Here is a 12,944-nt window from a genome sequence, read left to right as displayed (position 1 = left end):
CCTTCCACAGTCCAAAGATGTGCAGACTAGGTGGCTCTGCCATGCTAAATTGCCCGTAGTGTTCAGGGGTGAGTGGGTTATAGGGGGATTGGTCTGGGTGGGATGCTGTCTGGGGCGTTGTTGACTTGTTGGGCCGAAGGCCTGTTTCCACACTTTAGGTAATCTAATCTAATCTAAAACCTGGTGGAAACCCACACAGGCACAGGAAGAATATGCAAACTCCACACAGATAGTCTCCTGGGATGGAATTATACCACAGGTCCCTAGAGCGGTGAGGCTGCAGTGCTAACCACTGTGTCACCATGAGACCTTATGACTGCACGGGCTCTCTGAACAGGTTTCATCATTTAGTACTATTCTGTCACCATTGCACCAAACTCTACATATTATTTCATTTTAAACAATCACCTTACGCCCCTCGAATGCATCTATTGGACCTGCCTCCACTACACTTCTCAGCAGGGCATTTCATTTGTGTGAAAATGTTTTTCTCACCTCACATACATTTCTTCTGCAAATCACTTCAAATCTGTGTCACCTTGTCCTTTGAACCTTTCATGACAGGGAACAGTCTATTCTGCCCAGTTCTTGTGATCTTAAATAGTTCTGACAAATCTTCTCTTAGATTTCTCCTCTCTAAGGAAAACAGTCCCAAGGTCTCCAATATATCTTTGTACCTGCATTTCCACAGCCCTAGAACCATTCTTGTAAATATCTTTTACTCCCTCTTTCCAATGTGCTCACATTCTTCCTAAAGTGTGGGACCCAGAACTGTATACAATATTCTCGGCAAGATCTAACTTGCTTCTCATCAAGGCTCAGCCTAATCTCCTGCTTCTGTGCTATATATCTATATTGATAAAGCCTAGGATATCATAGGCTTTACTAACCACTCTTTTTACCTCTCCTGCCGTCTTTAATGATTTATGCGCATATATATCTCCGTCTCTCTGTTCCTGCTCACTCTCTAAAGTAATACCCTTTATACAATCTCCAACATGTTCTTTCAACCAAAATGTATCACGTCATAGATAATAAAATGTGAGGCTGGATGAACACAGCAGGCCAAGCAGCATCTCAGGAGCACAAAAGCTGACGTTTCGGGCCTAGACCCTTCATCAGAGAGGGGGATGGGGGGAGGGAACTGGAATAAATAGGGAGAGAGGGGGAGGCGGACCGAAGATGGAGAGTAAAGAAGATAGGTGGAGAGGGTGTAGGTGGGGAGGTAGGGAGGGGATAGGTCAGTCCGGGGAAGACGGACAGGTCAAGGAGGTGGGATGAGGTTAGTAGGTAGCTGGGGGTGCGGCTTGGGGTGGGAGGAAGGGATGGGTGAGAGGAAGAACCGGTTACGGAGGCAGAGACAGGTTGGACTGGTTTTGGGATGCAGTGGGTGGGGGGGAAGAGCTGGGCTGGTTGTGTGGTGCAGTGGGGGGAGGGGATGAACTGGGCTGGTTTAGGGATGCAGTGGGGGAAGGGGAGATTTTGAAACTGGTGAAGTCCACATTGATACCATATGGCTGCAGGGTTCCCAGGCGGAATATGAGTTGCTGTTCCTGCAACCTTCGGGTGGCATCATTGTGGCAGTGCAGGAGGCCCATGATGGACATGTCATCAAGAGAATGGGAGGGGGAGTGGAAATGGTTCGCGACTGGGAGGTGCAGTTGTTTGTTGCGAACTGAGCGGAGGTGTTCTGCAAAGCGGTCCCCAAGCCTCCGCTTGGTTTCCCCAATGTAGAGAAAGCCGCACCGGGTACAGTGGATGCAGTATACCACATTGGCAGATGTGCAGGTGAACCTCTGCTTAATGTGGAATGTCATCTTGGGGCCTGGGATGGGGGTGAGGGAGGAGGTGTGGGGACAAGTGTAGCATTTCCTGCGGTTGCAGGGGAAGGTGCCGGGTGTGGTGGGGTTGGAGGGCAGTGTGGAACGAACAAGGGAGTCACGGAGAGAGTGGTCTCTCCGGAAAGCAGACACGGGTGGGGATGGAAAAATGTCTTGGGTGGTGGGGTCGGATTGTAAATGGCGGAAGTGTCGGAGGATAATGCGTTGTATCCGGAGGTTGGTAGGGTGGTGTGTGAGAACGAGGGGGATCCTCTTGGGATCACTGTACCCGGTGCGGCTTTCTCTACATTGGGGAAACCAAGCGGAGGCTTGGGGACCGCTTTGCAGAACACCTCCGCTCAGTTCGCAACAAACAACTGCACCTCCCAGTCGCAAACCATTTCCACTCCCCCTCCCATTCTCTTGATGACATGTCCATCATGGGCCTCCTGCACTGCCACAATGATGCCACCCGAAGGTTGCAGGAACAGCAACTCATATTCCGCCTGGGAACCCTGCAGCCATATGGTATCAATGTGGACTTCACCAGTTTCAAAATCTCCCCTTCCCCCACTGCATCCCTAAACCAGCCCAGTTCATCCCCTCCCCCCACTGCACCACACAACCAGCCCAGCTCTTCCCCCCCACCCACTGCATCCCAAAACCAGTCCAACCTGTCTCTGCCTCCCTAACCGGTTCTTCCTCTCACCCATCCCTTCCTCCCACCCCAAGCCGCACCCCCAGCTACCTACTAACCTCATCCCACCTCCTTGACCTGTCCGTCTTCCCCGGACTGACCTATCCCCTCCCTACCTCCCCACCTACACCCTCTCCACCTATCTTCTTTACTCTCCATCTTCGGTCCGCCTCCCCCTCTCTCCCTATTTATTCCTGTTTCCTCCCCCCATCCCCCTCTCTGATGAAGGGTCTAGGCCCGAAACGTCAGCTTTTGTGCTCCTGAGATGCTGCTTGGCCTGCTATGTTCATCCAGCCTCACATTTTATTATCTTGGAATCTCCAGCATCTGCAGTTCCCATTATCTCTGTATCACGTCATACTTCTCTTATTAAACTTTATCTGAAACATATTTGCCCGTTCCAGCAACTTATCGATGCCCATTTGAAGTTCTGTACTATTCTGTTGTGTTGTCTTAAGCTGGTGTGCACTGTATGTTTAAGAGACATGCATGTCAGATCATTATCATATCGTGCCATGTGTCCTGATGGTATAAAGGCCTCAGGCTCCATCCTACTGGAGAGTCTTGCAGCATGACATGCCGAGAAAGCATGCAACAGTTTGAACCAAATTACTCTGTAATAATCCAGACATGGCATTGCCTTTGATTGTCATATATGTAGACTCCAGGGGTTGTAGTAGGCATATTTTGAATTGTTGTGTGTTTCTAACATCTACTTCTTATGCTATGGGAGCTAACAGAAGTATCACCTCAATCCCTATTGAAGATAAAAAGTCTGTCACCTTTGGTGGATTAGGAAGGCAGGTCAAATCAACCCCCTTACAATGCTTCCAGGTTTTATATCTCACGCAAGCTTAGAAACTGTTCCCTGCGTGCCCTGTATCACTGCACATTCCCTGATCTTGTTCCTTATTATGAATTAGGAAAGGCGAGAGATCCCATGATGACCATGGGGAACTGCATTACAAGCCTTCCTCTAGTCTAAAAAATATCCATCAATGAATAGCCTCTGTGCCTCATCGCTCCGCAGCCAGTTTTGTATTCATGTTGCTATTGTCTCTTTTATTTCATGAACTGTCATTTTTCACATGTCTGCTGTGTGGCACATTTCAAATGACTTTGAAGTGCATACAAATTACATCCACAGCATTACCATCTTCCACTCTTTGTTACCCCTTCAAAAAAACTCCAGCAAGTTAGTTGTAAATGACTTTCTTTCAGAAAGACAATGGCAACAGGTGAAAAGGAACACTGTCACCTCCGACTTATCGTCCAAGTTGCACACCATTTTAAAATGGACATGTTCCTTTTTGAACAAAAACAGAAGTTGCTGGAAAAGCTCAGCAGGTCTGGCAGCATCTGTGAAGAAAGCATCAGCGTTAGCGTTTCAGAACTGGCGGAAGGGTCACCGGACCTGAAACATTAACTCCAACTCTTTTTCTACACAGATGCTGCCAAGACCTGCTGACCTTTTCCAGAAACTTCTGTTTTTGCTCCTGATATACAGCATCTGCAGTTCTTTGTTTATGTTTCTTTATGATTGTTCAAAACACCGAACCTGCTACCTCACAGTGCTGTGATCACCTCAACACAGCGACTTCAGAAATTCAGGAAGTCTCCACATCTCACCAAAAAAAACAGAGACAGAAAATTAATTCTGCAATGCTTATATCCTAAGAATGATTTTATATGGGCTGTTAAGACCTTCCTCAGAAATACATATAACCTGATTTTTCCATTCTGTTATGTCATGTGCAGTGCTGGTTAAGCTGTGTGTGATGGAGAATGATCAACTGCTGTAATGATATTAACTCCATATCTCCTCTCCTGTGTGGTGAAATATTTATTGGGCATCATTGTATTGAATTCTTTTTCTCCTCTCCAGGTGGGATTATAACGCTTGAGGACCTGAGGGATTACACAGCTCATTATCAATTGTCTGAAGATATGGCAAACATATCAATTGGTGATTACACACTGTTTGTGCCCAGTGCTCCTTCCAGTGGGCTTGTTCTTGGATTAATACTGAACATCCTGAAGGGTGAGATATCAGCGCTGTAACATTCTGGTCAGCAGTATAGGTAACACCAACAGGAATTGGCAGAAATCAAATATAATTTGCTTCCCTATTGTTCCCACTACAAATAAGATCCACAGAAATCTTCCTATGGTTCTGCAGCCAGATCATTCAGTAATGACCTGCTCAGACTTCCAGTGCTGGTTTCATTATTTGTTCCAATGACTATAATCGGCTTCGCCAAGCTTCGTGTTTCCCAGATCATTTTGTGAAATAAGTTCTGATACGTGGGACATAACTGAGCGCTTAGAAAGTCTTCATCATTTGTGTGGCATTGGAGGGCAGAAGATATGGAGTCCCCACGGCCCTTCCAATTCCATTGTTTTCCTGATCAAATATTCAAACAAACTAAGTCTGAAAGGTGTGTCTCGTGTTTGAGGCGTTAGGAGGGAGAATCAGTTTAGGAAGAGGGATGGATGGATATCGGTAACCCGGAAGGCACTTTTGAACCTAGGATAGGAGGTACAGTCATGTCCAAGAATCAGTGTGTTTGGTCTTTTCAAAGTCTCTTCCTGGTGAACAGGTTAAGTTTCTCTAACCATCGGTCATTGAGAACTGTGTTGGGATCCCACAGCTGGAAGAAGGTTCAACTTAATAGTGCTGTCTCTTTGTTTGGGAATAAATGGGTGTCCACTCACTTCAAAGACATTATCATAAAGCTTGACATTGTCCGTTCCATCATTGCTGCTGTTTAATGGGACTGAAAACTGTTCAGCCTGCCATGTCTCCAAGATTTCTCACTCCTGGAACCAGCTCAGCGCTGCAAAGTTGAGGCATTGAATGCAAGAACGGGGAAGTTATGATGGAGCTGTCTGTAATGTTAGTTGAGCCAAAACTGGAGTAGTGATTCTCATTACCATATTATGGGAAGGATGTGATTGCACTAGAGCCGGTGCAGAGGAGATTCATTAGGATATTGCCTGGACTGGTGTGTGATTCAGCTATGAAGAGAAGGTTCATTTCCCTTAGACCAGAGAGGCTGAGGGGTGGCGGTGGGGGGGCTCTGATGGAGCTGAGCTGCATAGATAGGAAGAAGCTTTTCCCCTTAGTGAGGGGTCAATAACTGGGCACAGTTTTAATATAAAGGCAGGAGGTTTAACTCACTGCCTAAAAGAACAGTGGAGACAGGAACCCTGAAGACATTTAAAAACTATTCAGATGAACTCTTGAAATGCCATAGCATACACTGCTATGGGACAATTGCTGGAAAATTGGCTCAGAATAGATGGAAGTTTGATGACCAGCACAGATATGATGGGCTACAGGACCTCTTTCCATGCTATAAAAGCTTTATAATTCTATCACTCTATTCTAGATTAATCATAAAATGGAAAGATACACTTAGAATCATTGTGTAACAATTCTGAATTTCATCGACCAACCCATTATAAATCTTGACTCGGGGTTACCACCGTTCCTTGTGTGACTTAACATTCAACTGCTTTCTTAATTTAGTACCGACTGTAATTTTGTTCAAATACAAACTTTCTGAATCCAGATGTTGATGTAAATCAGGAATATGTGGACTCGGTACAAACCCTGGGATCATTCCGTCAGCAAATATCCCCCCGTGCTCTGCTTCAGCTTATCCAGGGAATTCCTTACCTCCAAATTTTTCCAAATCCAAATCCCTGAAGAAATATTTATGCTCTCACCTCTTTATTGGAATTATGTGTGTTATATGGGCTGCAGTCCAGTTGGTAACATTCCTATTTTATGTCATGGCTTGGTAGACCAAATGCTTGAATATTTAGTTTGATGCTCTGTCTGGTCAGCTACTTGTTTGTTTTCTGATGGAAGTAGTTTTGCTGAGACCTACAATGCTACTGACCTACTTCAAATATGGGTCCACATAGTTTTTCAGCTTTCTTTAATTGATTATTTATTCATGGAATGTGGGCATTCCTGGCATCGGCCAACATCGGCTGTCCATCCCTAAAATTTTCTGAGACAGCAGTGGTGAAGCTCCTTTGAGAATTGTTACAGCCCTTGGGCTCTAGGCACACCAATAATCAGGAAACACAATGGATTGTGGCAAACAATCAAGTCCAGAATCATATTGAGGTGTTGTTTCACGTGGGAGAGCGGATGGGATCACTCACTTCTGAAAATGTGTTGACCGTCATTTAACAGATTATTTTGTCCAGATAGCTCGCTAGGTGATCAATTGTTACATTCTGTCAATTTTTGATGTGAGACTAATGTATCTGGATTTCTCTTCATGTGTTAGGAATCGTGTAACATTGGCTTCTGTCCAAAATAGTAGGATTTACCAGCACTTCACTGATGGTTTGTTCTGATCTCACGTTAAAACTGACACAAAAGATCTCTACCCCAAGTTCCTTGGATTATTGGTGGACTTTAGTCAGATAATTGCATTCCCAACTTTTGTCTCAGCTTCTTTTTTATTTACAGGGTATAATTTTACTTCAGATAGCGTTTCCTCCCCAGAACAGAGAGCCTTGACATATCATCGAATAGTCGAAGCCTTTAAATTTGCATACGCAAAGAGAAGCATGATGGGAGATCCATTGTTTGTCAACATGACTGAGGTAAACTATCAGTCTAACGTTGTTCAGGTAATTGAATTGTCTCCACCTTGCATGCTGAGTGAATTGTCATTAGCCCTTGTTCCTCCTTGAGTGTCTATGAGTGTGTGTTAGGCCACGTCTGGATGTTAGTACACATTTGGCACTGGAAAAGCACTGAGGTTCCTGCTGTAATGTTCTGGGGCTTCCAGGAAGTGTCTATGTGGTGGGTTTGGAAGATTGATTGGAGACACCAAGTTCATTATCACCTTAATCCCTTGAGTTTATTATCAACATGTACATGGAGTTGGAAGCCATAGTTAAGGTTTTAAATGAGTACTTTGCTGTGGGAGACAAGGGCTCTGACATTAATTTTCAAAACCTCTCTGGCCCAAGGAGCACAACTAATGTAGTAACATAATTCAAGTACTGTGGTAGGGATAATTCAGAAAAATACAGGCCAGTGAGCCTAACATCACTACTGGAAATAGTTGGAAACAACTGGAAAACAATTGTAAGACACAGAACTAATCTCCACTTGAAAAGATAAGGATTAATCAAGGATAGTTGGCATGGCTTTTTAAATGGAAGATTATGTGACAAATTTGCTTGAATTTAATACAGTTGATGACTTCAGTAAAGCTTATGACCAAGTCTCATTTGTCAGACTAGTTAAGGAGCCCATAGGGATCCAGGATCATTTGGCAAATTGCGTCCAAAATTTGCTTAGTGGCAGGAAGATGGTCAAAGGATGTTTGTGACTGGAAGCCTTTGTCCAGTAGAGTATGACAGAGTTCATGCCGGATCCCTTCCTGCTTGATAAGTACATTAATGATCTAGACTTGAATCTATGAGGTAAGGTCAGTAAATTCACAGATGGCAGGAAAATTGACAGTGCGGTAAATAGTGAAGGGGAGAGCCTTAGACTACAGGACAAATAGATGGGTCGATCAGGTGGCCTTAAATAGCACAAATGGAATTTAATCCTGAAAAATGTGAGGTGATGAATTTTGGAATAACAAGGCAAGAGGGTGCATGTTGAATGGCAGGACCTTTGGAAGTGTCAGAGGGACCTTGATTGATCAATAAAGGCAGCAGGACAGCTAGATAATGTGGTTAAGACATGCATCGTTATTAGTCAAAGCATTAAATACAAAAGCAAGGAGGTTATGATGGAATATTTATAATGTTCAGAGGAAGGGTCACCAGACCCAACTCTGATTTTTCTTCACAGATGCTGTCAGACAATTTTAGTTTTTGTTTCTGATTTACAGCCTCTGCAGTTCTTTTGGTTTTCTATTTATACTGCATGCAGCTTCAGCTGTCACACTATAGAAAGGATACGATCGGATGACAGAAAGTATAGAGGAGATAAGCTAGAATTTTAGCTAGACTGGGGTGTTTCAGCCATGAAAAAAGACTATTTAGTTTGGATTGTTCTCATTAGAATAGAGATGGCTGCGCAGTGAGGGGGGAGGGTACCTGATTTAGATATACAAAGGGATGAGGGGCATAGGTGGATTTGATAGGGAGAACCTCTCCTCTTCATGGCAGGATCAGTGACCAGAGCTCCTGTTGCAGTTTAAAGTGAGGAGCAGGAGATTTAGAGAGGATTTGAGAGAGAGGAAAGTTTCATTAAATTTCAAGTTACAAAAAGTTTCAGAAGGGTTGTGGGTATCTACAGCTCATGGCCACAGAGGCGGGTAGAGTTAGGAACAATCGAGATGTTTAAGGTCTATTTAGATGAGGAGTTGAAATCTTAGCACACACGGCTGTGGGTCAAATGCTGGTAAAATGGGATTAGAATAGGTCGATGTTTGGTGACTGGGTTGATAAAATGGGCCGTAGGTCCTTTTAACGGTGCTATTAAAAACTCTATGACATTTAATCTGTTTGCTTCCAGTTTGCCCCAGCCACTTGAGAAGCAAAATGGGCTCAGTCAGATTTCATTTACTATTTTAATTATCTACAAAAAGAATAGATTTCTGTCTGGAAATATTGGAAGCTGTATAATCTAGAGAGCACATCAAGCATCAAACCAAATGTTTTCCAAATCAGAGCATATAGCCTTGGGACAGAACCTAGAAGAACAAATCAATACACCAATGGGACTTGAGGAACAACAATCTTTTGATGAACAACATCACTGTTTTCTGAAACAAGTAACAATGTCACCTAATAGAGATGCTATTGATGTAGAAGAAGTAGCAACCTAATTTGGATCAAGGGTCTGGGCCCAAAACACCAGCTTTTGTGCTACTAAGATGCTGCTTGGCCGGCCGTGTTCATCCAGCTCCACACTTTGTTATCTTAATTTCCCTGTACATTTATCGTAGTTACATCAGGTACATTAACAAGTACAACTTGTTCAAAGTACATGGTCAAGCTGCCAGATCATTTCAGTCCCTGAGCTAATGGAAATCAGCAGAGAAAGGAAAAGCTCACCAGCTTCATGTGAAGTGTTTCTATCCCTTGTCATAGGCTGCCCTTACCCGTCTCATAAACGGATTAATCAAGTCAAAGACTTGGGGAGCATTGGAGGGATAAGACGAAACTGTGCACTAAGTGTTCTAAAAAGATGCAATTTAAGTCATTTGGTTCATTTGAGAATGTATTTGAATGTTCACCTATATTTATTAGGGAGGAAAACTTGGAAAGGGGTGCTGCATATTGGCTTTAGGACTCCAGAACAATCTTGCCAAGATATCAAAAGGCTGCTCCCCACTGGGCATAAATAACCACATGGGAGGGGTTAGATAGATAAATAAATGCAATATTGTTACAGTTCAGTGAATAATCTCTCAGCAATCCAACATTCAGATAAGAGTATGGTATGTCTAAGATTACTATATACGGTAGTAGTTAGTTTTAATATGCAACAGGCAGGTTCTAAAGAAACTTACGCCTCAAGATTGACTTCTCCCTAACTAATTCTCTTGATCCCAAACTCCTAGGTGGGAGCATAAAAAGTATGCTTCAAAAAAAAGTTCAAAATTGGGTAGAATTTTGAAACAGTAAATACAACAAGTTGTTTCTACATGCAAGGAGGTCAATCACAAGATCCAACAGATTTAAGAATGGTGTAAAATGAAACTGGGAGGCAGTGAATTGCTGGGATCTGCAACCACTGCCCGATGGCAGAAGAAGATTCAAAAATAAGTTTCAGAGGGGATTAAATTTACACTCGAGAAGGTAAACTTTGCAGGGCTTTGGAAAAAATGAGTGGGACTAATTGGGCAGACCTTTCAATAGGCCAGCACGAATACGATGGACCAAAAAGCCTTAGGCTGTGCCTTTGTTTAGAAACAATATAGTCCAGTATGATTTTCCCAGTTCCTGGAATGTTGTGTGTTGGTAGCGGGAACTTGCCAGTCAAACGGGATTCTGGCTTAAAGACGTGCCCCAGGTCACTGTCGGAGAAACATGCCTAACTATCCTGTGTGACATCAGCCATTTCCAACACCAGCTACCCTGTGTCCTCTATGAATGAGAATGACCATTTAATATTAGACTCCTGTGTTTTTGTTCTTTAGGTTGAGCCTGCACAAATCCATTTCATGGAAGATTTGAATATTTAGCAAATGGAGAGACTTTCATCCATTCAGCCTGAACTGCAATCAAATCCTGATCTTTGAAGTTTGAGGTCCACTGCGCTATACTAATCATTTTATTCTTTGGATCCATTTCGTTAACAGCTCATTTCCAATATGACTTCAGAGTATTTCGCAGCAAGGCTTTGGAGTAAAATCACAGACAATACGACACATCCTACACCATACTATGAGCCTGAGTTCTACACTACCGAGGATCATGGGACTGCCCATTTGTCCCTTGTGGCAGAGGATGGCAGTGCAGTGTCAGTAACCAGCACCATTAACTTATAGTAAGAGACTACAGGTCTTAAAATATTCATTCACAACGATAACGTCTCTATTTGCGTCCTTCCCCTTGATGCTTCTTCTTGGTCCTAGTATGGTGGGCAATGTGAGTGGGTAATGGAGTGAATCATTTGGTATATGAACTTTTCCACAGCTGTTTTTAGCCAAAACAGGAATTGTAATAAAGGGAGGAGGCTGATGTGCGTAAAAATATAACTCCACATAAGACTGAGAGAAAGAAAATGATGATTCCCTACACTTACCAGTCTCCAAAACCTTGCTTTTTATCCTATTTATGCATTACAACAGGGGCTGCAAATCAAAAGTATTTGGTTGGCTGTAGAATTCTTAGATTATACTGTTGTCGTCAAGGTTACTATATTATTGCAAGTCCTTTCATGTTATAATTCTTATAGGACTTTACCTAACCATCTCCTGTCTGAAGCCCCCATACCTGCATAGCCAGTATCATTCGTCATTCATATCATTGTGCACCAGATCCTGGGTTCCGCCTCGGCTTTTCGTGTATACCCCTTTCTAACTTCCAGTCTATCGTCTGAAATTACCTCCCCAGGTCTTCTCAGCATCGGACGACGAATCTTAGCCAAGCAGTTTCAGGACAGCTACAACACTGACACCTACCTGCCAATGTGGAAAATTGTCCTGTGCACAAAAAGCAAACCACGCCCGACTCAACCAAATGCCACCCTAGCAGTCTACCCTTGATCATCAGCAGATGGTGGAGGAAGGTATTGGCAGTGCGACCAGGTAGAAAGGAGTAATATGCTCACTGATATTCAGCTTGGTTCCTGCCAGGGCTACTCAGCTCCTGACCTTAACCACTCAGCAATGCCATCACCATGAACGAATTAAAAACAAGGAGGCAGCAATGAAATTAAAATGTGACTATCGATGCTAGTGTGTTGCAGGAAATCCGTTTCGAGTGGCAATACAGCTGAGCTTCGTTGCTTCTTTGGGTTGCAGTTGGTACAAAAGTCTGATACCATCTTTCCACGTTTAGAGTACTGTGCACAGTTCTGGTCTCCAAAGAATTAAAAAACAAATCAAGACACTAGAGAACATGTGAATAAGATTTACTCGAGAACTGTAAATCATATTTATCAGCAAAGAGACAGAGGTCCTGTTCTCCAGGAATGAGAAAGGGTGACTTCAAAAATCTGAAACAGTAAATTCTTAATAGGGTAGATACATAGATGTCTTCACGTGCTTGTGTCTGAAACTAACTTTTCACAAATGTAAAATAATTACCAATAAATATCAGCAGGAAATCAGGAGAAGCCATCTCATCCCAATGTTGAAATGTGGAGCTTATTAGCTAAAGGGAAGTGCATAGATACCTTTAAAATGAAACTAATAAATTACCTGAGGGAGATAGGGAGAAGGATATGCTGACAGGATGAGATGAATTAAGATCTGAAGATGATAGACAACAGAATGGACCAATTGGGCTGAATGGCTCACTTCCATACTCAGGGAGGAGGTGCTGTTGAGAAGATGGGACATTCATGGTGAATGGCATCATATTTAAACCCAGCTATACATTGGTGGCACGGTGGCTCAGTGGTTAGCACTGCAGCCTCACAGCGCCAGGGACCCGTGTTCAATTCCAGCCTCGGGTGACTGTCTGTGTGGAGTTTGCGCATTCTCCCCATGTCTGCGTGGGTTTCCTCCGGGTGCTCCGGTTTCCTCCCACAGTCCAAAGGTGTGCAGGTTAGGTGGATCGGCCACACTAAATTGCCCGTAGTGTTCAGGGGTGTGTGGGTTATAGGAGGATGGGACTGGGTTGGATGCTTCAAGGGGCGGTGTGGACTTGTTGGGACGAAGGGCCTGTTTCCACACTCTAGGGAATCTAAAAAGAACTGGTTCAAATGCTACAAGCCAGGAACTTCCAATCAAGGTCTGGTGGCCAACCATTGTTACAGA

At 43.6% G+C, this 12,944-nt stretch overlaps 1 protein-coding gene across 4 annotated transcripts in view; it reads left to right on the top strand.

Moving 5' to 3' along the window:
- Positions 1-12,944, top strand: part of LOC125463951 (glutathione hydrolase 1 proenzyme-like) — a 127,126-nt gene that overhangs the window by 93,937 nt on the left and 20,245 nt on the right. For 3 of the 4 annotated variants that reach the window (XM_059655168.1, XM_059655165.1, XM_059655167.1), the window contains exons 7-9: positions 4,403-4,558; positions 7,010-7,173; positions 10,818-11,005. In XM_059655168.1, the coding sequence (XP_059511151.1) occupies positions 4,403-4,558; positions 7,010-7,173; positions 10,818-11,005 (508 nt within the window). The remainder of the gene's footprint in view (positions 1-4,402; positions 4,559-7,009; positions 7,174-10,817; positions 11,006-12,944) is intronic. The other variant, XM_059655166.1, reaches the window with a different exon arrangement.

Source organism: Stegostoma tigrinum, chromosome 26 (genome assembly GCF_030684315.1).
Source record: "Stegostoma tigrinum isolate sSteTig4 chromosome 26, sSteTig4.hap1, whole genome shotgun sequence".
In the NCBI taxonomy this organism is placed as follows: domain Eukaryota; kingdom Metazoa; phylum Chordata; class Chondrichthyes; order Orectolobiformes; family Stegostomatidae; genus Stegostoma; species Stegostoma tigrinum.
This window is presented reverse-complemented; position numbering and strand designations above follow the sequence as displayed.